The sequence below is a fragment of the Oryza sativa genome, chromosome 2, assembly GCF_034140825.1.
Source record: "Oryza sativa Japonica Group chromosome 2, ASM3414082v1".
Lineage (NCBI taxonomy): Eukaryota > Viridiplantae > Streptophyta > Magnoliopsida > Poales > Poaceae > Oryza > Oryza sativa.
In genome coordinates this window covers 47,627-73,235 of record NC_089036.1, presented here as the reverse complement: position 1 = coordinate 73,235, position 25,609 = coordinate 47,627, and the positions used below count along the sequence as shown (strand labels likewise).

At 40.9% G+C, this 25,609-nt stretch overlaps 4 protein-coding genes across 7 annotated transcripts; 3 read left to right on the top strand and 1 right to left on the bottom strand.

Moving 5' to 3' along the window:
- Nucleotides 1-2,266: 2,266 nt before the first annotated feature.
- On the bottom strand, nucleotides 2,267-7,653 carry LOC4327978 (translation initiation factor IF3-1, mitochondrial). The gene is made up of 8 exons (XM_015767097.3): nucleotides 7,453-7,653; nucleotides 7,251-7,344; nucleotides 7,112-7,179; nucleotides 6,733-6,831; nucleotides 6,382-6,438; nucleotides 5,965-6,033; nucleotides 3,747-3,815; nucleotides 2,267-3,604 (listed from the first exon to the last, which is right to left on the bottom strand). Exons 1-8 carry the CDS (start codon nucleotides 7,603-7,605, stop codon nucleotides 2,654-2,656), a joined length of 1,560 nt encoding a protein of 519 aa, XP_015622583.1. The 5' UTR covers nucleotides 7,606-7,653; the 3' UTR covers nucleotides 2,267-2,653.
- Nucleotides 7,654-11,132: 3,479 nt separating this feature from the next.
- Nucleotides 11,133-16,720, top strand: LOC4327977 (amino acid transporter AVT1C). 4 transcript variants are annotated; one of them, XM_066307931.1, is made up of 13 exons: nucleotides 11,133-11,214; nucleotides 11,301-11,579; nucleotides 11,829-12,172; nucleotides 13,177-13,391; nucleotides 13,501-13,524; nucleotides 14,016-14,196; nucleotides 14,322-14,541; nucleotides 14,636-14,771; nucleotides 15,347-15,370; nucleotides 15,790-15,928; nucleotides 16,006-16,058; nucleotides 16,147-16,209; nucleotides 16,305-16,720. In XM_066307931.1, the coding sequence occupies exons 2-13, from the start codon at nucleotides 11,350-11,352 to the stop codon at nucleotides 16,398-16,400; spliced, it is 1,725 nt and encodes a 574-aa protein (XP_066164028.1). In that variant the 5' UTR covers nucleotides 11,133-11,214; nucleotides 11,301-11,349; the 3' UTR covers nucleotides 16,401-16,720. The 4 variants fall into 4 exon arrangements, with proteins under 4 accessions (XP_066164028.1, XP_066164029.1, XP_066164027.1 ...); XM_066307932.1 differs by having other exon boundaries at nucleotides 11,133-11,579; nucleotides 16,015-16,058; XM_066307930.1 differs by having other exon boundaries at nucleotides 11,133-11,579.
- Nucleotides 16,721-18,095: 1,375 nt separating this feature from the next.
- On the top strand, nucleotides 18,096-18,479 carry LOC107275345 (transcriptional regulator SUPERMAN). Its single transcript, XM_015768815.3, has one exon. It carries the CDS (start codon nucleotides 18,096-18,098, stop codon nucleotides 18,477-18,479), a length of 384 nt encoding a protein of 127 aa, XP_015624301.1.
- A 4,845-nt stretch (nucleotides 18,480-23,324) lies between these two features.
- On the top strand, nucleotides 23,325-24,691 carry LOC4327976 (uncharacterized). The gene has a single exon (XM_015768414.3). The coding sequence runs from the start codon at nucleotides 23,406-23,408 to the stop codon at nucleotides 24,222-24,224; it is 819 nt and encodes a 272-aa protein (XP_015623900.1). The 5' UTR covers nucleotides 23,325-23,405; the 3' UTR covers nucleotides 24,225-24,691.
- Nucleotides 24,692-25,609: the final 918 nt, after the last annotated feature.

Here is a 25,609-nt window from a genome sequence, read left to right as displayed (position 1 = left end):
TGCGACTCTGAGTGGCAGCGCGATGGCCGTAGATTCTAGTCTCCGAGCAGCTCTGCAGTGTGCAGCTGCCTCCTGGGCTCCTGGCTCCTGCCTTCCTTACCTCTTCGCTCTTTTAGTATGATTATCATAATATATTTTAAAATAGTGTACATTATAGCACATATTGCATCTACATAATTGAGCGAAAATATGTTTTGTTTATATTAGACATGCTTTTTTTAAAAAAATTATAGGGCCTCAATTTGTATTTCAACCTGGTGCCCCAAAGTACTGGAGACGGCCCTGGCCTCAATAGGTGAAGGGAGTCTATAGTTGAAGTAGGAATGAGGGTTCCATTCCATCAGCTGCTCAGAGCACTGTAGGGACCACGATAGTCAAAGAACGGACCGAGAAAGAGACTTGAGTACTACCACCATTGACCAGAAGAGACTAAGCCTGTGTTCTTTAGCGTTGGTTGGAAACTAATCCTCCACGCACCGAAAATAAAGCGGTAAATTAGCATGTGATTAATTAAGTATTAGCTTAAAAAAACTTAATAAATAGGATTACCTAAACCCCAATATGATTTTTTAAAAAACAATTTTCGTACATTCTTTTTTTATTAAAAAAACACTGTTTAGCAATTTAGGAAGCATGCACATGAGAAATAAGGTTGTGTTCTTAACTCAAGGTTCCTAACCTCCACTCCCTCGTTTCCCACGCGCACTCCTCCGAACTATTAAAGGTGTGTGTTTTTGAAAAAAAAATCTACAGAAAAATTGCTTTAAAAATCATATTAATTTATTTTTCAATTTTTTAAGCTAATACCTAGTAATTAATAATGTTAATCCATCGTTTTGTTTTGCATGAAGAGTGGAGGGGTTTCCAACCCCACCAAATGAACACAGCTTAAGAGTGGAGAGGTGAAAAGAGAAAGAAGAGGATGGAGAGTGATAAGTGGGTCCCATTGTATTTTCTATTTTTCTTTCCAAATGTAATACCATTGAAGAGCCACATCAGATGAAAACTAGGTTAACTTGCCACGTAGGATAAATCTATATATCATCCAAACCGTTTGAAGAGAAAAAAAGAGTGTTTTTTTTATAGTTGGGGGATAAAATAAGACTTAGGTACTAGCTCAGCTCATTTAAACTCGTTATCTTAGAGAGCCAGCTTGTCTCGACTCGTAATCTTATTGAGTTTAAAAGGTCAAGGTCGATTTTGCTTACGACCGAGCTCGCTCTATCTCGTCTATATCACCTTTATAATTTTAAGTTTGATATTTTATTGATATATATTAACATAATAATAACATGTACTAAACTCGCTAGTTTGGATATAGTTAAAAGAATAAGCATTAGTATCAGTTAAGAAGTAGTAGAGCTGAAGCCACGAGGTTATCTCCGGCCGCTATCCACGAGGCATCATCGCCGGGGGAGGTGGAGCTCCGGCCAGCTAGCGGTGCGGGGAGTCAAAGTGTCACCGCCGATGCCGATCGAGATCACCACCAATTAATTAAGCTCGCTGTCGCTGCTACCGACCGACCGTGACTGAGAACAATGCAAGGCCGCCTCGCTCTAGCTAGCTGTGTTTAGTTCATACTAACATTAAAAGTTTGGTTAAAATTAAAACGATGTGACGGAAAAGTTAAAAGTTTACGTATGTAGAAAAGTTTTGATGTGATGAAAAAGTTAAAAGTTTGAAGAAATATTTTGTAACTAAACACGGCTGCTCATGCTCGGCACCTGTGCTGGAGTGGAGCTGCTCACCGTTTCTATTCACAGCCCAAAAGGTCAATTTCATCCGTTCACATTGAGAAAAGAACAAAATTAAGCAAGTCAATTAGAAACTGACCAAGTGCCATTTAGGCACCATTTGATGATGAGCCAACCCCATTTACGGAATCACATTTTGGCCATTTTAGCATGACACCATCACATATATTTCTCCTAAATTACAAACCAAAACAATCATCTAACAACTATATTACTCTATTCTTCTTCTTATCATTGTTTATTTTGGAACTGTAAAATATAGGAGCAAATCTATATTACCTCATGAGTTTGTTTAAAATGGAGTACTTCCCCGTTTTAAAATATAAAGTGTATTTTGTTATATTGGAATAAGGTTTTGATCAACAATTGATCTATTAAGATCAAGTTTATTAGGCGGTATGGCGAGCTAAGGCGCTGCACACCCGCCTCAACACTATTGCGGTATGGCGGTAAGACGGACGGTCAAACGTTAGGCACGGATATCCACGGCTGCACTTATTTTGGGATGGATGTAGTAAAAAATGCTATCACAATCAAATGGATCCGACCACTCATGACATTATTTTTCACTATTCGATCAACCTGACAAGTAAAAGGGCTATTCTAGTCTAAACAGGTGTGATTCTTCCAATCAAATGATAACAATACAAGTGGACCCAAAAGCTACTTAACAAATAGGAGTAGTACAGTACCTCTCAAGCTTGCAGTTGGCTTTCTCACCGTGCCACCGCCACGTAGATATGCTCAGGCTGAATGAATAATAGTCAATGATCAACAAAAACTGAAACATGAGACCCACATGCTGATCCTTACATTTCGAGGCTTATTGTGCCAATTCCAAATACGACAAACTTTGATGTAGACCTGCTGTTTATAGGCTTATCTGCTGATAGTTTCATTCATGAGCTTTTATCACCAGATTCCCTTCTAGGAGAACTAAAGATTCCATAGCTTTTAGGTACATCAGAATTAGCAGTCCTACTAGCACCATTTGTTTTCCCCAACTCAGACGTAGCAGGTTTTCTGGTACTGAAAACTCCAAAACTCTTGGCCGTCGGAGTAGGATAGCCTGCACCATTACCCGCTGATTCAGCAGGATGATTCATTTGCTGAAATTGGCCTTGTTTGTTATTCAACGGAATATGGCCTCCCCTTTCATTTCTTCTTGGTTCTTGTGGTAATCTACCATCGTTGAACCTTGGTGATTGTCGGTTGTTCTGCTGCAGAGGTCTTTGGTAGTCATTGACCGGATAGCGAACTTCATTTTCATTCCTTCTATGACCTTGCGGGGATCTATCTTGGCTCAAACCCTGGTTATCTCCTCTTATCTGCTGTCTTCGGCTGGCGTATCTGTTGGTTTCTGCAGGTACCACATCTTCATTAGCCTTTTCTTGCTTTTCCATACCAGATTTTACATTATTGGAACCAAACCCACCCTCTGAGGTTTGTGCTGCCCGCTGACTAGAGCTAATTCTGTGTGCCCCAGCATCAACATTTTGCATGTTTTCACCGTAGTTGCCCGGGTTCGATTTCGACCAACTCAACTCCCTTCTAGAGCCTCTATCATGTGCATCTTTCTGCATGGAAAATTCATTGGAGACGTAAGCAGGAGCGTTGTCCATTTGATCTGAGATGGCCCCATTTCCACAATCATTTGTCTCATCTCCACTATCGGCAGTAACAGTTGACAATTCAGAGGCATTCTTGCGGGCACCTTTGCCTACATCTTCTATGGCCTTGCTAGCTTTCTTTCCAGCTTTCTTTGTTGCAAACTTCACATGCCTAACAATAACGTATGCATGCTTCGAGTCCAAATGTGGGCCACTTTCCACTATGCAGACATCTTGTATCTGTTCAATTTACGACATCATATAAAAAGATCATTTTACGGACAGCTCCGAAAATGTAACCAGGACATCAAACAGTTGTCAAACAGAATTTGCTGACATTGGTTGCAAGCAACATGAAAATAATAAGGAGCAGAGCACTCACAAGTCCTAACAACCGAGATAGTGGCCCTCCTAAATCTTCTTCTTCATTACCTGAGGGCATCGCCATGCACTGCCAAATAGGAACACATTTAAAATAATTTTAGAGTTTGTATTCAAGACCTTATAACAAATAAATGCATATGCATATGAACATGCACAAAAATTACAATAAAAGACAGCTGAAATTAACTGATTCAGAACTGAAGTTCAAGTTAAAATTGGATATATGAATGTTGGTGACAGTTGCACAGAATGCGCTAATATAGTAAATCAGGCAAAAATTAGACCAAAATCCTTCAGGTTCTCATTGCTTGAAATAGAGACCAAAGAAAAAAAAAACTTTCTTATAATTCTCCATGTTCAGTTCAATTCCAACTGCTATTGTTCTTGATCAAACTAGACAAGAGACAGCAGGGCCTTTTCCTAAGAAGAGGAAGAAAGTTCTCCTGAATTTGTAGTTCTTGTGCCTGTTACTGGTTTATACAAGAAAAAGAAAGAACATACAGAAAATACTGTTACATGCAAACACAGTATCATCCAAATAGAAAAGTAAATAAAATTTATATCTGGATTCCTAGAACCATTGCATAACATGAGTACATGACCATCACACCATCAATAACAGTCCGGTTAGGAATTTGATCTACACTCAACAAAGACATAAGTTCTACTCCAAAACAAATCATGCATCTATTACTGAAACAGGTAAAAGTCTGCAAACGACATAACTTCTACAGCTGCCATCCTCTCAACCTGGATGATCTCTACCACCTGGTACGACCTCTTCACCCAAACCCAAACCATTGATTTTTCATGTGAGATTTACAGCTTGTGCATTTTGCACCACCTACCACATTCCTGGTGGCAATATCTAAGCAAACATGACCAGTGGAGCAACTCTCTAGTGTCAAAATGCAATAGTGTGACATATTAGATGGAGAACAATGTACTTAAGAATCGCTACTCTTCAGCAAAGCTCCCTCATCATTTCCCATCATTTGGCATATTTTTCTCAGATAATCGTCTACTGAAAATTACAAAGCAATATTTGACTAGAAAACCGACAGCTGTTGCCTCTGATGACAAAAAGTAATTATATACTCCCTCCTTCCCAAAATGATCATCATACTCCCTCCATCCCATAATATAAGGTGTGCACGTATTTCAAGATTCAACCTTTAAAACATTTGACCAACATTTAATATAATATGAAATGAATTTTATTTGTTAAAAATTATATCATTAGATTGACATTTAAATTTACTTTCATATGATTATAATTTTGTTGCTACAAACCTTATAGCATATGAGAAATTATAAGTTAAAGATTAGTTTTGGAGACCGTGTAACTTTTACCATGCGTTATATTATGGGATGGAGGGAGTATATGTTTATGCACCAAGACCAAGGATAATTTAAATCACATCAATCAAGACAACCATGCACACATTCTCCCACAATGCATGCATCGATCAAAACACCATGCCAATTACACCTTAGCATGCACACATTCTCTCATGCTGCATTAATTGTATTATGATGAAATCCATGTCCATGCGGTTATATGATGATCAATTTGAGAAATTTTGAAGTCCATTAGATGATGATCAATTTGGGAAGGAGGGAGTAAATGATAGTAAAAAAAGACAAAGCAAAGCATAAGATGATGCTAACAGAAACTGCATGAATTGTCACTAAATATTGGCAGAGCTGTACAAACCAGTGTTGTATAAGTCTGGATACGCGTATCGGATGGACAAGGTACCATCAAGTGATAAGTCGGAATACAGATGACTATTCAGAATTATATGGATAATTTAATGTTCATGCTAATGAATCTATATACTTGGTGCTTGTTTGCTCTTAGAGACATTTGAACACATTCAATTGTAATTATTAAAAAGCATATTTGTACTACTCATGTGGTTACCCTCATAAGATGATGGAAGCAGTATAGATATTATATACGGATTATCCTAGTTGGACTGCTAGGCTCAATATGAGAATTAAGCATCTTAACTCTGTGATTATATGGCAATCGGCCACTTGATCAGGCTAGCAGGCCATTTCAACATTTCACACACCTAAAATCCGTCATGATTCACTTATTCGGGTTGCTTTACTACTCACATACGTGCAACCAGTCGGTTACGTGCCTGTACAAAGTGACCTTTTCTACAGTGGTACAAGCAAGAAAGGGAAATGGAATGTAAGCTGACCTTCACCCTGTAACCTCGCTCCATTAATCTGGTGATTCCATCTGCTTTCACCTTCAAGTCTTTTAGTTCCTACATGTAACAATTTATGTTCATCAGCAACCTTCCAAGTTAGGCCTTCATACCAACAATTTCTCAAACGTAACTGCAAAAGAAACTTTGAAATAATTTGGACTCTTTGATACTTCCATAGAAAGGTTCAATAATTTAAACAGAAAGACTAGAGAAGTCCAAACAAACTAGGCACCGTTCATATGGATCCAAACAAACTGAAAAAAAAATGCCTTGGACAAAACCAAGTATGATAGGCCAACTAGATACTCCATACGACCATATCATACCAGTTACCAGATCAGCAATCTATTGCAGCCAAGATGATAGGCTGCAATAAACAAACTAAAGCAAGAAAAAACCACTTACTGTTTTACCCTTAAACCGCACTTCTTTGTTCTCCCCACCGCGTAAGACAATAGCAGACTGCACAAAACCAGAACAACACAAGGAGATATATGTTATAGCCTGTCAGATCCAAACACAAGCAGGGACGATATGGTTAACAGTCTTTCCCAATGGTAGGATGATTAAATTAACCAGGAGCATCAATATTGAGCAGTATGTTGGGCATTTGATCCATACAGCTACATAACATAACACAGGTCTTTTAAACCACCATCACCTTCTCACAAGAAGGCAAACCTTGTACGTTGATCGCCTTGGTCGAATGAGTGATCAATGGATAGTTAAGAAAACTGAGCCAGGAAGTAAGTATACCTTAGTTTTTAGGCGTTCTTTCTCCTTAACGTCTTTCTTATACTTCTCTTTGTGAAAATCCATGATTTTACAGACAGGAGGGTCTGATTTTCTGTGGACCTGAATAAAAGAGAAACGGTAATGAACATTGGGCAAATCTCAAGAAATGTGGCAAATGGTCAGATATGTTGTAGAGGGAAATACAAGTGAATCGGTTTGGTTGTTTATATCCACTGTCAGTATCATCCATGAACATCTTAAATCGTGTAAAAAGGAATGATGAAAGAGTCACAGATAGATAAACAAAGAAATGGATTTGACATGGTGATGGCAATTGAAATACTAGTATGTTTAGGTTGGTTTGGTTACAAGAAGAAAGCAGATAGAGGGCAGTAAGTACCTCGACCAAGTCCAAGTCCATCCTGGCCGCAAGCTGAAGAGCTTCGTGCCTGGGGACAACACTATGGCCTGCAAAAATGAGCAAAAAGTGAGAGAGCATGCGGTGAGGACAAGGGTAGACGGGAGAGGGGGTACCGTACCTTGGTCAGTGACGAGTCGAACAAAGGGAGAGGTGATGTCGTTGTTGATCCGAGGGCCATCGTCGTCGTCGTCCTTGGTGCTCCTCTTCATCACCTTGTAATACAACAACAAGATACTTAGTAGTTAGGGAGTATAGTAGTACACTACACTAGACTAGACTAGTTAAGATTCGAGGGTGAAGGGGATCCATTGATACGATACCTGGGGCGGGGCGGCGAAGGTTCGGGCGGCAGGCGGTGGAGGGACGAGGGGATGGGGCCGCGCCGGCGAGGGGGAGGCGCGGCGGAGGTAGGCGGCAGAGCGGAGGGCGGCGGCGGAGCCAATTCCGACGGCGCGGCGGAGAGCCATCATCATTCTCCACTCTCACCCGCCGCCGCCGACCCAACAAAACAATACTGGAGTACATTCCAGATCCAGGTTGTGGGCTTTCATTTGGGCTTTGCGCGCTCTGACCTGACCACATCACTCAAATTTCTAGGGGACACTGCTCTTTTCTTTCTTAAGAAAGTTGTTTTCGAAATAGATCTCGATAAAAACAAACTCTAACAAAAACAAAATGGACATATACCTCAACACAGAAAGATCTTGGCATTGACATCCAATACCTCATTGCCAATGTTATCACGTTGTTTCGTACTCCTGACCACGAAACACCAAGAATGCCAGTCAATGTTATTTGAGTAAATTGTACTTTGGACTATAACTAAAATCTTATCGTGAACCAAGTCATACATAATATTTTCACTTTAAACTATGATCTTTTACCTTATGTTGAATATTGGGCGACCTTCTGCCCTTCCTCTTGACCTACTCGTTTGATACCCACTCCCCATATCAAACCTTTGTACGCAGTGGCCATCAATGCTTCCTTGCCATCCTTCCTTAGTTCTTTCTCATTGTTGGTGTCCATTCCTACCATGTAGACAAGGCACCAAAGGCGGCACCACAATAATGTCGTAGCATCTTCAAGCAGGAGCACCCGATGCCTAGTAGACCAGTACACGAGATATTTAATTGTGTTGCTTAGATCCGATCTCGTCCCAGCTAAAGGCCGAGGATACAAAAGGGTTACACACACGTGCCCCTGAAGCTGAGGAAAGTAACTTTCAACGCGTCGATGTTGTCGAAGCCAGAGGTAGGTGCGGCCAGCCAACAGTGGTGTTAACGGTGAAATTTGGCCATTTTCGTTAGCCAATACTGAATCAAAATAGAGAATTAACACCATGATTTTCGTAGATTTGGTTGGTAAATTTATCTCGTTCCGTTATAAGGAACGTTTATTTTGGTTTCTATTTTCTATGGACAGAGTTATGAGCTGATGGACTCGTGTTGGATTCGGACTTAGCTAGTTTGCCGATCAGAGTCATGTCTGAGTCGGAATTGTATCATGTAGTTTCCTTATTTGGGATAGAGTCCTAAGCTGATCTAACTGTAGTAGAATTGGACTTGATCTAACCTATGGGTATAAATATGTACACCTAAGGTCCTTTTAATTTAACAACGGTTCAATATACAACTTTCTAGTTTCGATGAGTTTTTGTTTTCAAGTTTGGGCTGCATTAGTTTTGATCTCTAGCGAGAAAGTAAGTATCATCAACTTCGCTTGTATTGGCGGAATTAGTACTTTCTTGGTTAAGTGCGATATACTAGTTAAGCTTTTACTTGTGTTGCCTATGTGATCTATCGATTCTTTCTTAGATTGCTTTGTTGTCTTAGTTAGATTCAATATATCAATCACACTGAGTATTACCAATTGGTTGGTTTAAATCTATCAAGCTCACCATTAATTTTGAACTATCTTGGTTAAGTTCAATCTTCTAGGTTATAATTTGCTGGTTAGATTTGCTCAAGCCAATAGATTTTTAATCATTTTTCCATCGGAGTTTTAGCTGATGAATTATCAGCTTACCATAATTTAATCTGCCATAATGGTTGATCCACAAGATTTAGTATAATTGGCTAGCTGATGTTTTATTATCTTCAATCTTATATTGTCACAGTTGGGTACGATCTATCTAGATTTTGGTTAATAACCCTAAATTGTTGGTGATTATATTTTAAGTTGTCATATCCGATGTTAGTTTATTTTCTTCAGATAGAGCAATGATAAGTCTTAATTGATTATTGGCACATCGGCATGCATCTCGAAGATATATATATTTTTTAGATTCAATTTTGTTACTTTCAATCTTATATTGTGTCGGTTTGGTCCGGTCTATTAAGATTGGCTATAATAAAGTTAGATGATTTACAAATATATTATATCTAAGTTTCGGTCAATGTTGTTATAGCGATCGATCCGAAATTCCATCGGCATCGGTTGGGCTTACGATAATATATTGGCCCTATGGTCAATTGGCCCCACGATCTAATCTTTTTTTTTTCTATCTTATTAGTTATAGGATCAAATTAACTAGCATGTCCTAAACCCGATTTGATAGGACTTGCACTAAATCTAAGCAGACATCTCAGGCCTTCGTGTGTGTGGTGAGTTTTGGTCAACAGATGGGTGAAGAGAAGGGTAGCCCAGTAAGCAATAGAATCATGGTAAAAAAAAGGAAACATTAAGTGTAGATTGGTTTAGGATAAAACTTGATAATAATAGCTCGTCCAAGGTGCAATTTAATCTTAATATTTTAATTAATAGGCCTAAAACATAAGAAAGTGAACGTAGTGCTGTGTATCCTCCTCCCAGGAGATAAAAAAACGAATGAAGAAGAAAGGGGACGAGGGCTCGAACACAAATCTGGCAGAGTCGCTGAATCTCTTGATATTCTTTTTGTTAGATATAGGCCCATCAAAAACTTATAAACACGCATTTCCTTCATCCTAAAATAAATAAATCTACTTAGTACGTGACGTGACATATTCTAATATTACGAATCTAGAATGTGTCACATCCCGTATTACATTAGTTTGTTTTGGGACGAAGGATCCTGGTAATGAGGTGAGGGTTAGTTTTCGTCAAATGTGAAATTAGTTTTGTATGAAAGGGTGAGAGTGTCAAATTTGAGTCCTCATCAGTGCTCATCAATAAGTTATTCTCTCTCTCTCAAACAGAAAAAGAGAACCAGGCCGTGTTTAGTTTTCCAAACTTTTTCTTGGAATTTTCAACTTTTTCATCACATCAAAGCTTTCCTACACGCAAAATTTTAACTTTTCTGTCACATCGTTCTAATTTCAACCAAACTTTTAATTTTAGCGTGAACTAAACACACCCCTAGTATAGTACTACAGTTTTGAATCTTTGGTTGAAAACGGCATCAGATCCGATCCGGATCCGATGGTGATGTGATCCCGGGAACATGGCGCATCCAATGATATGGTTTTGGAATTAGGAGAAAAGCAGCAGTAAAAATTGCTTGTTGCGGCAACCATATGCAGCAAAATTTGACATGTAAGCTGCTAGGACTAGTAGTAATGTCTTGTGTTTATTTAAAGTTGAATTGGAGAATGAAGGGGAATATGGTTATGAATAATAGAAAGGGAATCATCGTCATAGAGGCGAAGGAGAGTAATGTGTGAGGGAATCATGACGTTGATGACGGACGGCATCAATTTATTTAGGGTGTGTTTGCAACCCCTTTTTCCCAACCTATCTCTCTCATTTTCCGCGCGTACGCTTTTCAAACTGCTAAACGGTGTGTTTTTTAAAAAAAGTTTCTATACGGAAGTTGCTTAAAAAAATCAAATTAATCTATTTTTGAAAAATAAATAGTAAATACTTAATTAATCACGTGCTAATGAACCGCTCCGTTTTCTGTGTTTACTGTGCAAGTTGGGAACACCTATGTGCGAACACAGCCTTAATCATGCACTTGTTGTCTACTCCAATCGTATAGTATGCATGTGTGGAGTCATCCAATGGTTCCTTCTCCCTTGCATCAGCTGGGGCTAAAAGTGTGTGTGCGACAGTGAGAGAGAGAGAGAGAGAGAGAGGAGAACTAATTTAATCCTAATCAGGTCTTGGCATTATCTCTAACATTGATCAGTACACACAGCTCTTGTTCTTGTACTGCTACTAATCTTGTATAGGAGGAGGACTGCAGTTGCAGACTTGCAGAGCCCAAGAGAGGAGAGGAGATTCCAAGAGAAGAGATGAGATCCCACGAGATGAACAACTCTTCTTCTCGTTATGCGTCAGAGGAGGAGCGCGGCAGCAACAGCTTCCTCATCGAGAGCGAGGAGGAGGAGGAGGACGAGGAAGCCCACCCCCACTCCTCCATCCTCCTCAAGGATGCCGACTCCGACTCCGACTCCGACGACTCCTCCTGCGCTACCCCGCGCCCAAGCTCCTACGCCACCCACCAATGGCCGCAAAGCTACAGGTCCCTTCCCCTCCCTTCCTGCCAAAATTCAGATTTGTTTCTTCTCTTTTTATCCTCCCATCAATTAATCTGTATCTGTCTCTGTATCCTCATTCTTCCAATTTAAATAAGTTCATCTAAAAGAGAAACAGTCCACATACTATAGGACTACTAGATGCCAACCTCCCTTGCTCATCTCATCTTATTCAAACTAAACTAAACTAAAAATAAAAATGGAGTAACTCTTCTCTCTTACTTCTATGTTAACAGGCAATCAATCGACATTTATAGTAGCGTGCAGTCTCCCAACCTGAGCTTTTTGGGAACTCCAACTCTAAGCAGGCTCTCCAACTCATTCCTCACCAACTCTTTTCGTGGCAAAACCCCTGAAATTCTCTCTAATCTTGTCAAGCCACTTCTACGCCCATCATCTTCAAGCGACGACCAGCAGCAGCAGCAGCAGCATGACGATGATACCCGTAAGAGTTCCCAGTACCTGCTTCCCTCAAGAAAACCGTCTTTGCAACAGATCCCGGAGGATCAAAAACCATTGGTGCCGGCTCATGAGGTGCCGGCTTATCAACAATGCTCCTACACCCAGGCAGTGATGAATGGTACGCATGTCTACCAATTTTAATTAATGATGATATCATTTCTTTTTTTTCCTTTATGGAAGGGAAATACTAGAATGTTATTTATCCTGCAATGATTGATACTAGATATATATGTTGCTTCTCGTAAACCAATTTATAGATCCAACCATAATTTGCTTGCATATGACTTTCTGGAAGTCGTTTTGCTTCTACTGTGAAGTAGAACATGAGAAATAGGACCCCCTCACTTATTGGCACCACAGAATATCCTTGTCATATGGAGTACGTAGCATTGATGAATACACAATCAGATTTGGTGAACCTGGACACGCTCCCACAGACCAGCATGTCCAAGTTCAGTGTATTGATGCTCAGACCAGTCCAAACAATCAGAGCATGAATTTCTAAGGATCTGGATTGAGAATTTGAGATCACACTGTTTTGAACTAGTAGTTATACTAGCTTTACATGCTGTTTCATTTTATTTGATATACCAGCATTGATAGAAGACCCAAACCTTTAGTTTTTTTTTAGCGAAATGCAAAACATTAGTTAGTTCAGCAAACATCTGGAGCCCAGATTAGCCCAGCGGTTATCAGTTTAAGTGCAAACATCAAGTACATCAAATGGTCAATCATGTTGTCCTGAAAATGGTCTATTCTCTTTGTTGATACGCCGCATCACAGGTCCACCAGTTCAACTTTTCTTCTTGTTCTTGGCATCAATAGGGACATCACATGGTTGAGTCACCCCACCATGTGACAGTTGTCACAAACAGCAAGTAGATAGATCTGCAGGCTGTACTTTTGCTTCAAGACAAACCCATATAATTATTATCAAATTATATGCAGAAATACTTCATCCAAAATAAAATGTACAAGTACCAATCTCTCTATTTTTATCTAATTCTTCTTAACCCAAGAAATTGATCTGTTTGCTTTACTCAGGACAAATAACTTAACTTTTTTTTTTCCAAATACCTACGTATTATTACTTAGTCTAGGGGATTTTTTCCTATTATGCAGGAATAAATGTTCTGTGTGGTGTGGGGATCCTATCGACTCCATATGCCATTAAACAGGGAGGCTGGCTTGGACTGGTGATACTTTGCTTATTTGCTGTGCTCGCTTGGTACACCGGAGTGCTCCTTCGACGTTGTCTGGACAGCAAGGAGGGTCTTGAGACATACCCTGATATTGGTCATGCCGCCTTTGGCACCACTGGACGTATAGCAATCTCGGTAAAATCTCTTGTAGATGATGATATTTCAACTGTATGCTTCAGGTTATGCAAAAATGACTGCTCTTGTGCTAACCCTTTTTCCTTGTATGTGGCTCCACTATCTACAGATAATCCTGTACATCGAACTGTATGTAAGTACTTATTACTAATAAGCCATTTTCAATCGAAATTGCTACGTGCTAGTCCCCAGGGAATGAATTCATACAATTAACACACATCAACTTCATATCCGGGACAAAACACATAGTCACACACGTGCCTCTGATAAGTACAAGGCCACCAGCCCACCACACTATTAGATTATTTGCAACTCTGATATGACCTCTCATGTATTCAAGCTCATTGATAATAGTGTCACATGCTTCAATAATAATTTATTTCAGTTGAAATTTCTATGCTTTAAAACAGAACCAAAATAATACCTACCTTTAGTTACTTAGATCTTGAGATTATAATGCAATACATTTACCTAACTTAACCATGCAATACGTATGAGTTAGCTCAGTTTAGGTTGTGAAGAGTTGCCACGGAAACATAATATATTTTTTTATTTCCTTCTGAATAGTAATACTATTTAAAGCATTTTCACAACATGTTAATTGACCCTGATGTACTGTTTCAGGCCTGTTGCATTGAGTATTTGATATTGGAGAGCGACAATTTGTCAAAGTTATTCCCCAATGCACATCTAACCATTGGGAGCATGACACTAAACTCTCATGTGTTCTTCGCAATCTTGACCACCCTCATAGTCATGCCAACCACTTGGCTCCGCGACCTTAGCTGTCTGAGTTATCTTTCAGGTTTGCATTTCCTTGCTTCTTCTGTTCATCTTACTGGGTCTAGAGTTGTTTAAATAACATGCACGTTATTTGTTGTGCCTTATGTATGTACTGCACATCGTCTCATGATGTTGTTGTGTTTGTAGCTGGGGGTGTCATTGCATCAATCCTTGTAGTTGTCTGCCTATGCTGGGTTGGGGTTGTTGACCATGTTGGTTTTGAGAACAAAGGGACTGCACTGAATCTCCCAGGAATTCCCATCGCAATTGGACTGTATGGTTATTGCTACTCAGGACATGGTGTGTTCCCGAACATCTATTCTTCTCTGAAGAATCGCAACCAGTTTCCTTCTATTCTTTTCACTTGGTAATTAACTAACTTGGAACAATCGATACAGTCCATATTCCATAATTTCGATTACAAATGCAGTACTCAAGATTTGGCTTCTGTTTCTTATCAGTATTGGGTTGTCCTCAATTTTGTTTGCCGGTGCTGCTGTGATGGGATATAAGATGTTTGGTGAGTCCACTGAATCTCAGTTCACGCTGAACTTACCAGAGAATTTGGTGGTTTCAAAGGTTGCTGTCTGGACCACGGTAATGCCAAAACTCTTTCAAACATTTCCTTTAATTACTATGCTATAACCATACAAATGGGTCAGAAACTTATGTTTGCTTATTACCTGGGATAATCATGCCATGAATAAATGGAGCACGGTTCTGTTCCTGTCTATGTAAACAATCACGATACTGTGCATATACAATACTATATAGTTATATCACCATAATGATTAGCTAAAAAGATATTTTTTCTATCTTTCATCTAATTGAAACAGTTACTACCTCCGCTCTTCTCTAGATCCCATTCAGGACATTGAAACATTCTCCAATGCACATGTTTGGTCATTACTTCTTGCACTCACATATTCGTAAAAGTTAATAAAAAATATAACTACATGGAAGTATTTTTCATGACAGATATACTAAAGTCATTTTCACATATAAAGTCTTAATATTTTTTTCACTATTTGGTGAGTTAAGATTTCAAGGGTTGACTGTACGCATATCTAGAACATCATCTACTTGAAAACAGATGGAGTATCTTTTATAGATAGATACCTGCCTTTATGCTCAATCCTGTTGCTAATAGTAAGTTCTTGACTTTGTTGCAGGTGGCAAATCCAATAACCAAATATCCTTGGTGCATCAGATTTCTTTAATGAGATCTAATATCAAAACAAATTAACCTAGAATAGTTATATTTCTGTAGCTATTTGTGCAAATGAAATACACACTTTATAGCAGCTATAATTTTCAGGATACTAGAAATTGGCCTAATTACTAAGCACCCTCTAGCTTGCAATATGCATGGTTTCAGTTAAATATTTGATGACAAGAGGTATTATGCTGCATCTAAACAATATCAATGTTGGTGTGTTACTATAATTAAATTGATCACCGTCGAATAAGTTAGGATCCTGCTTGACCTCTATGGTCTTATATCGTGCTTTACGAAATTCTCAAACTACAATTATTCATATCATACTTTACATGACTGAAACTATTGTGGATATGGCTCTTCGATCTGGGATACCCTTAACAAATAATCACATATGCATTGACCATAACCCCATTGGCTATGAGTTTGGAAGAATTGCTGCCTCCAAATCAGCAGAAGTATGCGAACATAATCATGCTTAGATCCTCCCTGGTGGTCTCAACCCTCCTCATTGCTCTATCTGTCCCCTTCTTTGGTATGTTCATTCTTTTTTTTTCCTGTTGGTTACCAGTCGTTGACAAATTGAATAGCGGCATAACATCTGTTCTTAAGCTTTGACAGGGCTAGTTATGGCGTTGGTTGGTTCTTTACTCACCATGCTTGTGGTAAGTTTTTACGGTTTACCACAGATGATATACGAGAGTTTGTTTTTACGGTTTAATTGGTGAGGCTAAAACATGTTTTCGGTTGTAGACCTACATCCTTCCATGCGCCTGTTTCTTGGCCATCCTTAAGAGAAAAGTGACTTGGCATCAGGTACAAAAATATGGAAATGAAAATGTGTAATAATAGGGAGAGAAATGAGCGATGTATTAATTCACTGTACATTGTATTGTGGCTTTGATTTACAGATTGCAGCTTGCTCATTCATCATCGTGGTAGGGGTTTGCTGCGCTTGCGTGGGGACATACTCATCCCTCTCCAAGATTATCCAGAACTACACCTGACCTGAGTGGCCAGCTGAGGAACGGAGCACTAGCTGCTTATGTAGTAATAAGAAAATAATTAATCATCCTTCTATAGCCCTGCACATACCGGAACAAAGTTTTGCCCGGGAACTGGAGTCGACTTGATCAATTATATATGTATAATATAATTAGTTTGGATCGTTTGTTTAATTTGTGGCAACTCCAGGCATGTTAATGTATAATTAACGATAAAAACACCACAGTACCACATAGTGGAGTTTTGTTAATGATAAAAATAAATAATGCTATACATGGTGTATGATCGATATTACAGACCAATATAAATCGAGTTGTTGCCATTCGTGTGTATGCAGAAATCTATCCATTGATGAAACAAGTCATAGGTGCCAAGGAGCAAGGGAAAATTAGTCTTTCTCCTCCATCCCAACTCACGGAACTGAACGTGGCTGTGACGGGAGCACTACAGATCGAGGAAAAACAACTCTCTTATTAGTGTAAAAATTAGTATTTCTTCAACCCTACTCTCTTTTCCGTGCCACCGGTTTTTCTTCAAGAATTAATACAAATTAAACTAATTTTGGCTAACTCTTTTTTCTCGGCTAAAATTAGGTGGTGATGAATGGCCACTCGAGCGAGCGTCACTTCCCCTCTAGCGGACGACGGCGGCAGTGCTCCGTCGCTTCTCTCCTTGGAGACTCGTCTAGACAACCCCTTGTCAAAACCTCCCAAACAACTAAAGCAAGCTTGCTCTAGATTCACGTCATCTTGTGTTAGCGTCCTAGTTTCGACAAGTTGGCCATATCGGAGGGCCTAGGAGGAGAGCGGTTCCATTCTTCTCTCTCACCCCCTCTCTCTCTCTCTCAATCCTAAAGATGTGGATAGAGCAGGGTTTCATGTCGGTTTTAAGGATTGAGTTTTGGGTGATCTCGACTGTAGTTCCTTTGTTGGCCTAGCGGCGGTTGGTCACGTTTAGCGGCGGCCGGTCCGGTGCTAGCCTTCTTATGGGTCTGTATGTTAGAGCTGTCGGTGTGTGGGTGGTGGTATTATTTTTTTCCTTTTCACTGGTTACGATATTCCAGGATTATAATTTTGTTCCTTTTTATTGCTCTACATATCAATATGAACTTCACACTGCCTAGTGCGAGTAGTTCAAGAAAAAAAAGATGGTCATGGACGGGAAGCCTCAGTTTGTTGGAGTATACAAGGAAAGATTTCACTGCACAAGGTTTGACAAAGTAAAGTGCGTGCATGCATGGCGATCGAGACGCACATTACCGAGGCGATCCATGGTGGATCGGAAGAATTGAAGCGAGCAAGAGCGAACCAGTAGTAGCACAAGAATGGGCCGGTCAAGGCATGCATATCCAGCACAAAAACAGTGCAATTCAACTACTAGTAGTAGCACCTGTTCTGTTAGCTACAGTAGTTAGGGCATGATGTACAGTGGTGCGTGCTGTTCATCTGTGTCAGTCAGCTCAGCTGTGTGCATTTCCGTGCTAGAGCTATACGAATACGAGAGAGAGAGAGAGAGAGAGAGAGAGAGCTAGTTAGTCATAGAGAAGGAATTAGGAGATCGATCGATCGACCGATGGTGTTGTCTGCCTGACTGCATATATATATAAGCTAGCTAGCAGCAGCGAGTTGTAGGCCTCTAAGTAGTAGCTATTGATATCCAGAGCGAGAGCGAGAGAGAGAGAGAGAGAGAGAGAGGGGATGAATAACAGCAGCGGCAGTAGTAGGAGGGAGGAGGCATGGAGACAGCAGCAGCTGATCCTGCAGGCGAAGAAGGCGAGGTCGTACCCTTGCGGCTTCTGCAGGAGGGAGTTCCGGTCGGCGCAGGCCCTCGGCGGCCACATGAACGTCCATCGGAGGGACAGAGCCAGGCTCAGGCTCACCCATCAACCTGATGCAGCTCTGATCGCCTCCCCCTCCACCAAGTCGACGCCGCCTCTTCTTCCCAACCTCAACTACCCTCCTCCTCCTCCACACGACGGTGCCAGCAGCAGCTCACCGCCGCACTTGCCCCGCCCTCCAGCTGACGCCGACGCCGACGCCGACGCCGGTCTCGACCTTGAGCTTAGGCTCGCCTTCTTCTAATTAATTAATCTAGCTGCTACTACTGTCTACTTGCATTGCTATCTCCCACCTATAGCTTAATTATATACTACCAATTTAGCTAGCATTACCAATTTAGCATGCTAGTAATTCCCTATATATATATATATATATATATATATATATATGTGTATGTGTTCAATTCAGTCGCAAGACCGACCTCTGCTTGCTACCTACTATACTTCATTCCATCGATGACTATATGTATATAGCTCAAGCTTAATTGGGCGGGCCTCTAATTAATTTGTTGCTCTCTAGGAGTAGCTAAGTACCGCACCCACATCCATCGGTACGGTACATGCATGTATGCATGTGTTGTGTATCAAACGGTGTTCGGTTTTGCTAAATTTATGTCGACATATATTTGCCCTGGTTACAATCGATTTTTAAGCCACTTGATTCTCTGTGAGATCCGTATAGGAGCAGCGCAAATACGAACCGATTGTGCTGGAACACTGGCAATTAAAACCAACGACGCTAGCCAACTAGTCACCTGTGTTTTTCTGTTTGCAACCAATGTGTTTGTATATGTATCTTGTCTATTTGGCCTCCAATTCATGGAGCGCGCGATCCAACAATTTATCCCCCGCCCCTTAATTAGTTATGGATCGGAGGAAGGGGCTAATTAATTAATTATTACCATAAACATTCATTAATCTTTGTAGTTTGTTCTCTTGTATAATTATAAGCTATTCCCTCCGTCCTAAAATATAATCATTTTTAGAATAGTAGCAAGTCAAACTATCTAAATTTTAACTATTAATAGTAAAAATTTTAAAAATATTAATCATGTAAATTTGATGTCACTATATCTATCATTAAACGAACTATCATAATATGTAACTCTTTTTATTTAAAATATCCTACATTTATAGATATTGTTAGTCAAAGTAGTATTTCGAAGACCATATTAAGACCTAAAAATGCTTATATTTTGAGATGGAGGGGTTTTCATCCCCTGCATTGTTTTAAAAGAAAAAATCATGGAGTGAGCAATGCAAAATATACATGTTGGGTTTTGTTCTCTCATGAGTTCAATTAACTCCATATCCATCTATCTATCTCTGCAGATATATCTGACATGCATGTGTAATAGCATCAACCATACATACATATCAACCTATATTATCATCGGTAGGGCAATGAACTATTTTTGAAAGTCACGGCGGTTTTGCCTTGCATTAAATTAGATATTTGAATAAGGCCACATAAGCAACACGTACGGTCGACACTAATACATTAGATTGACTATTAATTACTCACAAAAAACCAATAAAAATATAACAAAGTTGTAATATAATGAAACTTGTTTTTAAGACAAATCTAAACATTCACTTACAAAAGTGAATCGAAATATTTAAAAGAGAAATCGATTGTTAGTGTTTCAATATATATATTGATTGCATGTATATATCTTCAAACATTACTTAATTATTTGTGATTGGGAGTACATTAATTATGAAAAAAAATTAAAAACCTAAACACAACGAGTTCGCAACCTAAATAACAACATTAACCACTAGCTACCGCAATATTTTGTTTTCTAAAGAAAGTTGCTTTAAAAAACCAAATAAATTTATTTAAAAAAATTAATAATTAGTGCTTAATTAATGGACACTAACAACGCGTGCTAGCGCAATAGCGCTAACCAGCTATACACTTCTTTTCAAAAAAAAAAAACAGGTGTGGTCCTTCCCTCAAGTGAGTGTGTCTTGCTTAAAAAAAGAAATGTGCAAATACACTTATTAGTACTAAGCAAAACCCATGTTATTTACCAAAAATAGGATCGTCACTACCAGAAACTAGATTACTTATGACGGCTAAAAACCGTCAGGATAAAACAAAAACACGTTAGGAAAATTGTTTGTGACGTGTCAACGTCAGGAAAATTCCGTCAGGACTAGCTTGTCAGAGAAAAATAAATTTGGGTGACGGAGGCGCGTCAGGATTAATTTTCCTGACGTGTACTCAGGTCAGGGATAGTTTTCCCGATGTTGATGTGAGCAGTCAGTGATATTCATCTATCGCTGATGGTCTCCCCTATCACAGTTTTGCTGTGGTTTTTTTCTGATGGTTATGACCGTCAGGAAAATATATTTCCCTGACAATTAGACAACTAGCCACAAATCATTAGGAGAAAACCTACCAGAACGTAGGCATGAATCAAATATACACACCACATTAGCAAAAATACTCATTTCCAGTATTCATCATGGATCACATAGACACCTCCAGTTCAAGTTCAATATTTCATTAACTTATGGATCAAGTGCTACACATAGATCCCTCGTAACAGTATAATGTAGTTCCAGTTCACTATTTGAACATAACACAAAAGTATTAATTTGTGGAGTTTGCATGGCCAAAAGACTAGGTAAGAAACTTAGTACTAATTTTGGAGTCTCGCACTCAATCGAGGTCAAGAAAATTCTATTTTTCTGATGTTGGTATATGCTCGTCAGGAAAATTAGTTTTTTCGCGATAGAAACCATTGTACACGTCAGTAAAATAATTGGCCGTCAGGCCTAATCCGGTTTCTGGTAGTGTATGTACCCCCCCTCTCTCTCCTACGTACATCCTTCCAAATTCTAATAGAAGGCATTCATGCACCATTGCATTATAATACAAGAAACTAATTAGTATTCTTTTTATAAAACCACTTATTTTTTTAAAACCATATATTATTTTAAAGATCCATTTGAACCATCGTACTTTACTCGAAATATGTGACAAAACAAGTCAAATATTTAATATATTCAAAATTATTTTGAATTTCTATTTTTGTTCTTAACTTATGTAACAACATAGTTATTTCAAATACCGTGAAGAATTATTTTTCTATAGCAATATAGTTACTTCCCTATAACAATATACTTTTAATATACCGTAAAGAGTTATTTACATGTAGCAAAGTAGTTACTTCTAATATCATGAAGAAATTACTTCTATATATTTTTATGAGTTACTTTTCTAGTAGTCTAGTCGTCTCTTACACCGTTAAGAGTTACTTCTATTTTTTCATAGGTATTTCCCTAAAACAGTTTAGTTACTTCTAATATCGTGAAGAATTACTTCTTATATGAAACAAAAATAACATAACGATTACCGCAAAAAAAAGAAAACAATATATTGTATTCCGTAGGTTTGTTTCCTGTAGTATCTCCACGTCTGTACTTATCCGGTTGCAGGCTTTATCTTTACCTGTGTCCATATCCATATGTGTAATAATCACACGATTTGTGACGGCCCACCAACACGTCACTAGTTAACTCTGTTAGATTTTGCGTTAATTAATTATACGATAATCATATTATTTTTTTGTTTTGTGCGCGGCTAATACTAGTAAGTTGTTTTTTCAACCGAACGTGGGGCTCCTTAGTATTTTCGGGCTTGAAGCTGAGTTTTATTATAAAAAAGAAAAAGTACGAATTACCTGTCTGAAGTATAGCGGTCATTCGAATTACATCCCTGAACCACAAAACCGGACATTCTTTACCCCCAACCATGCAAACCGGACGAATTACCCCTCTCAACCTAATCCGCGGTGGTTTTGGTCTACGTGGCAGTCCAATCAGCAATTTATTTATTAAAAAATAGGTGGGCCCCACCTGTCAGTTTCTCTCTCTCTTCTATCTCTTCTATCTCTCTCTCTCTCCTCCTTTAGACGGCGACAGCGGAGGTAGTGAGCGTGGCGAGGCGAGGCGGCGGCGGCGGAGGAGGAGGCTAGTGCGGCGCGGCAGCGGAGAGGCGAGCGCGGTGGATAGGCGAGCGGCGGGGGCAGAGGAGGCGAGGCGGCGGCGGAGAGGCGAGCGCGGCGGCGAGGTGAGTGGTGGGGGCGGAGGAGGCGAGGCAGCGGCGAAGGAGGAGGCAGGGTGGCGCAGGGGCAGGCACCAGTGGCGGCGAGGCAGGGCGGCGCAGGGACGGGTGCGAGCGGCGGCGGCTTCTCTCCCCTTTCCCACCCGGGTGCCGAGGAGGCCATCCTCCTCCACCGCTGCTCCGCTCCTGTCTTACGACCACGTCGTCTGCAACGTTGTCAACACGTGCTTCCGGGTGTTGCAGCATGCCGCCAGCGGCCGTGGCAGCGAGCTCCTCCAGCGCACGGCATGGCACTACATGCACAAGATCCTCCAATTGGAGCACCAGCCTGACGGGGACGGAGACCTTGGGAATGGCGAAGTCCGCGACGGCGATGGCGTAGTCGGCGCCGGTGAGGAAACCTTCGGAGGCGGCGGGGACGCGAAGGGGGATGTGGGCACAAAAGGTCGTGGGCACCCAGCCGCTACCGCCTCGCCTCCTCCGCCCCCGCCGCCACCGCTCAGCACCCAGCCGCCGCTCGTGCCTGCCCCTGCGCCGCCCTGCCTCCTCCTCCGCCCCTGCCGCTCGCCTCGCCGCGCTTGCTGCCTCCGCTGTCGCCGTCTGAAGGAGGAGAGAGAGAGATAGAAGAGAGAGAGAAACTGATAGGTGGGGCCTACCTATTTTTTAATAAAAAAAATTGCTGACTGCACTGCCACGTAGATCAAAACCACCGCGGATTGGGTTGAGGGGGATAATTCATCCGGTTTACATAGTTGGGGGTGAAGAATGTCCGGTTTTATGATTCAGGGGTGTAATTTGGATGACCACGATACTTCGGGGGGTAATTCGTAATTTTTCCTTAAAAAAATGGGAGGGAGAAAGAAAAAGAGAGGTGGGGTCCAGGTGGCGGTGTCTTGTAGGAGTACTCAATCAAAGGCAGAAAAGACAAAGAGACCCACGAAGGCAGGCAACGGCTCTCTGGGTGGGGTGGGGTGGGGTCGTCTTCCTCCTCCTCTTCCTCTAGTCTTCCCCAAATCAAGAGAAGTTGGTCAAAACCCTAGTCAAACCTCACCGCAGATCCCCCACCCTACCTACGCCTACGGCTTGGAGTCGATGAATCACAATGGCGATGTGCCGTCGAGCCGGTGCCCGAAGCACCCGTCGCAGCCCCCCTTCACGGGATTCTGCTCCGCCTGCCTGCTCGAGAGGCTCTCCACTGCGCCTGCGCGCTGCTTCCCCTCCCCGTCCCCAGTAGCCGCAGCCGCAGAGATCTCCACCGAAATCCCTCAGCCCAGGGTTCGGACTACGCTCCTCTACCTCTTCCAGCTCGACGACGACCAGGAAGACCAAGGGCAGCAAGTCCGGGTGGACCAGGAAGACGAGCAAGGTCGCCAGCTGCAGCGCAAGCGCTCCCTCCGTCAATCCTGCGAGTGGATCGTCTGCTGCGACGCCACTGCCGACTCCCGCCAGTCATGGGACGGCTCAGCCGATGCCCCCCCGCCCAATTCCAACCCCATCATCAGGGCCAGGGGCTTCGTCACCAGGCCTGCCCAGATGCTCAGGAGATCCCTATCCGAGTCTTGGAGGCACGCCCGCTCTCGCCCCGCCGTCCCAACCAAAGCCGCCTCCGTCTCTTCTGCCGGAATGGACTCCGAGATATCCTTGGGGGGGGATTCTTCTTCTATCCATGCTGCTGCTGCTGCCCCACGTCAGTCCTCTTTGTTCAAGAGACTCTACCGCCTCGGCCGCAGTCGCAGTGTTCACTGCTCCTCGCCTCAGATTAGGAGCCTCGATACAGGCACGCTCCGATTCCATCTCACTCCTCTCACAAGAAACAGCAGCACCAGCACCAGGCTGAGCATTGCAAACAAGATCCAAGGGAGGCGCCTCAACCTCTTCGACTTCTTTGCTAACCAAAGACAACAACTATAGTACGTCTTACTCCATATATTCTACACCCATCGAGCTCTGCCTACTTGCTGGAGGACATACGTTTCAGTATGTCCCAACCCTGTACATGGTTCACACAGCCTCACTTCTCATGCGCCTGGATCTGTCAATCACCCTTTACTAAGTTGCTAAAAGCCGCTGGACATGTTTATATCATCGTCGTCGTCATCGTCAACTGTGAGTCCCTGTCCCTCTATATTTCACCGTTGATGACAATGTTCGAGTTACCATGTTTGACAACACCAGCTACACAGTTTGCATTCGGTTCAGTAATTATTGGAAATTGTAAAGTAGCATGTTCCTTGATAACTGATAGCGCTAATGATTTGTCTCATTTTTTTTGTACTATGTATGCTATTATTATTGTTATTACAGAATAAGTTCCTCAACTTCGATATCAAAATTACTAAAATAGCAGCTATGACTAGCTGACTATGTTCATTCTTCTCTGTGACAACTCAAAATAAACTCAGTTATGTGGTTGGAATGTACCAAGTGATTATCCCTTCTCGTCTATCAGTTGATTATGGATGGTGTTTCCAAGCTGCCTGACATTCATGCTATCTGTGCCAGCTTTATCTTGGAGTTCACTCTCCTGAGATTTCAGCTAACTTTCCGTTGAAAAATATCAAACCTTGATGCATTCGAATCACGCATGATCTTTGGAGTTACGACTTGTAACCAACAATTCTAGAACGGCTTTTCCATTTTAATTATGTTTACTTTGGTTAGAATTGATGATTTAGAAATTTGGTCGAGTTTCAGTTCATTATGAACTTCAGTGTCTCCGAACAATTCACTGTGATTAATTTTATGGCTGTGAGCAGATTCCATAGTAACCCAGTGAATATTTTTGTTCCTTCATGCTGTTGCTCATATATCTTTGGTTTCGTGTGATTATACTATGAGGTATTAAATTTGTTAGTTTGATATTCCCTGAGACTAGTTCATCAGCATGAGCCCAATTTGCAAAAGCTATTCTTGTTCCAGTCGATCATGGTCCTCTTGAACAGGCATGTGCTGGAATTTTTTTTTACCTTATTATGCTTTTATTGGCACTGGATACATAGCTACTCCCTCCATTACATAATATAATTACATAATATAAGGCACAACCACTTTTTTTTAGATGTTCCATAATAGTATAAGGCATGTATGCATGTAGGCAATTAACTATGACCCCTTTCTCCATTAAATTATTACCTTTTTAAATCATCCACTCTCATGTTCTCTAATTCTTCTCTAATTCTATTGGATATATGCATTGTATTTATTAGGATGATCCAAACTACAAGATGATAATTATTTCTTGGTCTTTGGATTATGGGTGGTTATGCATTGTATTTTGGAATGGAGGGAGTACTTCG

Excerpts from the sequence above, each read along its gene's own strand:
- LOC4327977 (XM_066307931.1), top strand. The coding sequence starts at position 11,350 with ATGAGATCCCACGAGATGAACAACTCTTCTTCTCGTTATGCGTCAGAG. Across the intron at positions 13,525-14,015 it reads TCCTGTACATCGAACTGTAT|GCCTGTTGCATTGAGTATTT; the intron begins GTAAGTACTTAT and ends GTACTGTTTCAG. Across the intron at positions 15,929-16,005 it reads TCTATCTGTCCCCTTCTTTG|CTTTGACAGGGCTAGTTATG; the intron begins GTATGTTCATTC and ends TCTGTTCTTAAG.
- LOC4327978 (XM_015767097.3), bottom strand. The coding sequence starts at position 7,605 with ATGATGATGGCTCTCCGCCGCGCCGTCGGAATTGGCTCCGCCGCCGCC. Across the intron at positions 7,345-7,452 it reads CCTTCGCCGCCCCGCCCCAG|GTGATGAAGAGGAGCACCAA; the intron begins GTATCGTATCAA and ends TTGTATTACAAG. Across the intron at positions 3,816-5,964 it reads AGCGAGGTTACAGGGTGAAG|TGCATGGCGATGCCCTCAGG; the intron begins GTCAGCTTACAT and ends CCTATTTGGCAG.
- LOC4327976 (XM_015768414.3), top strand. The coding sequence starts at position 23,406 with ATGAATCACAATGGCGATGTGCCGTCGAGCCGGTGCCCGAAGCACCCG.
- LOC107275345 (XM_015768815.3), top strand. The coding sequence starts at position 18,096 with ATGAATAACAGCAGCGGCAGTAGTAGGAGGGAGGAGGCATGGAGACAG.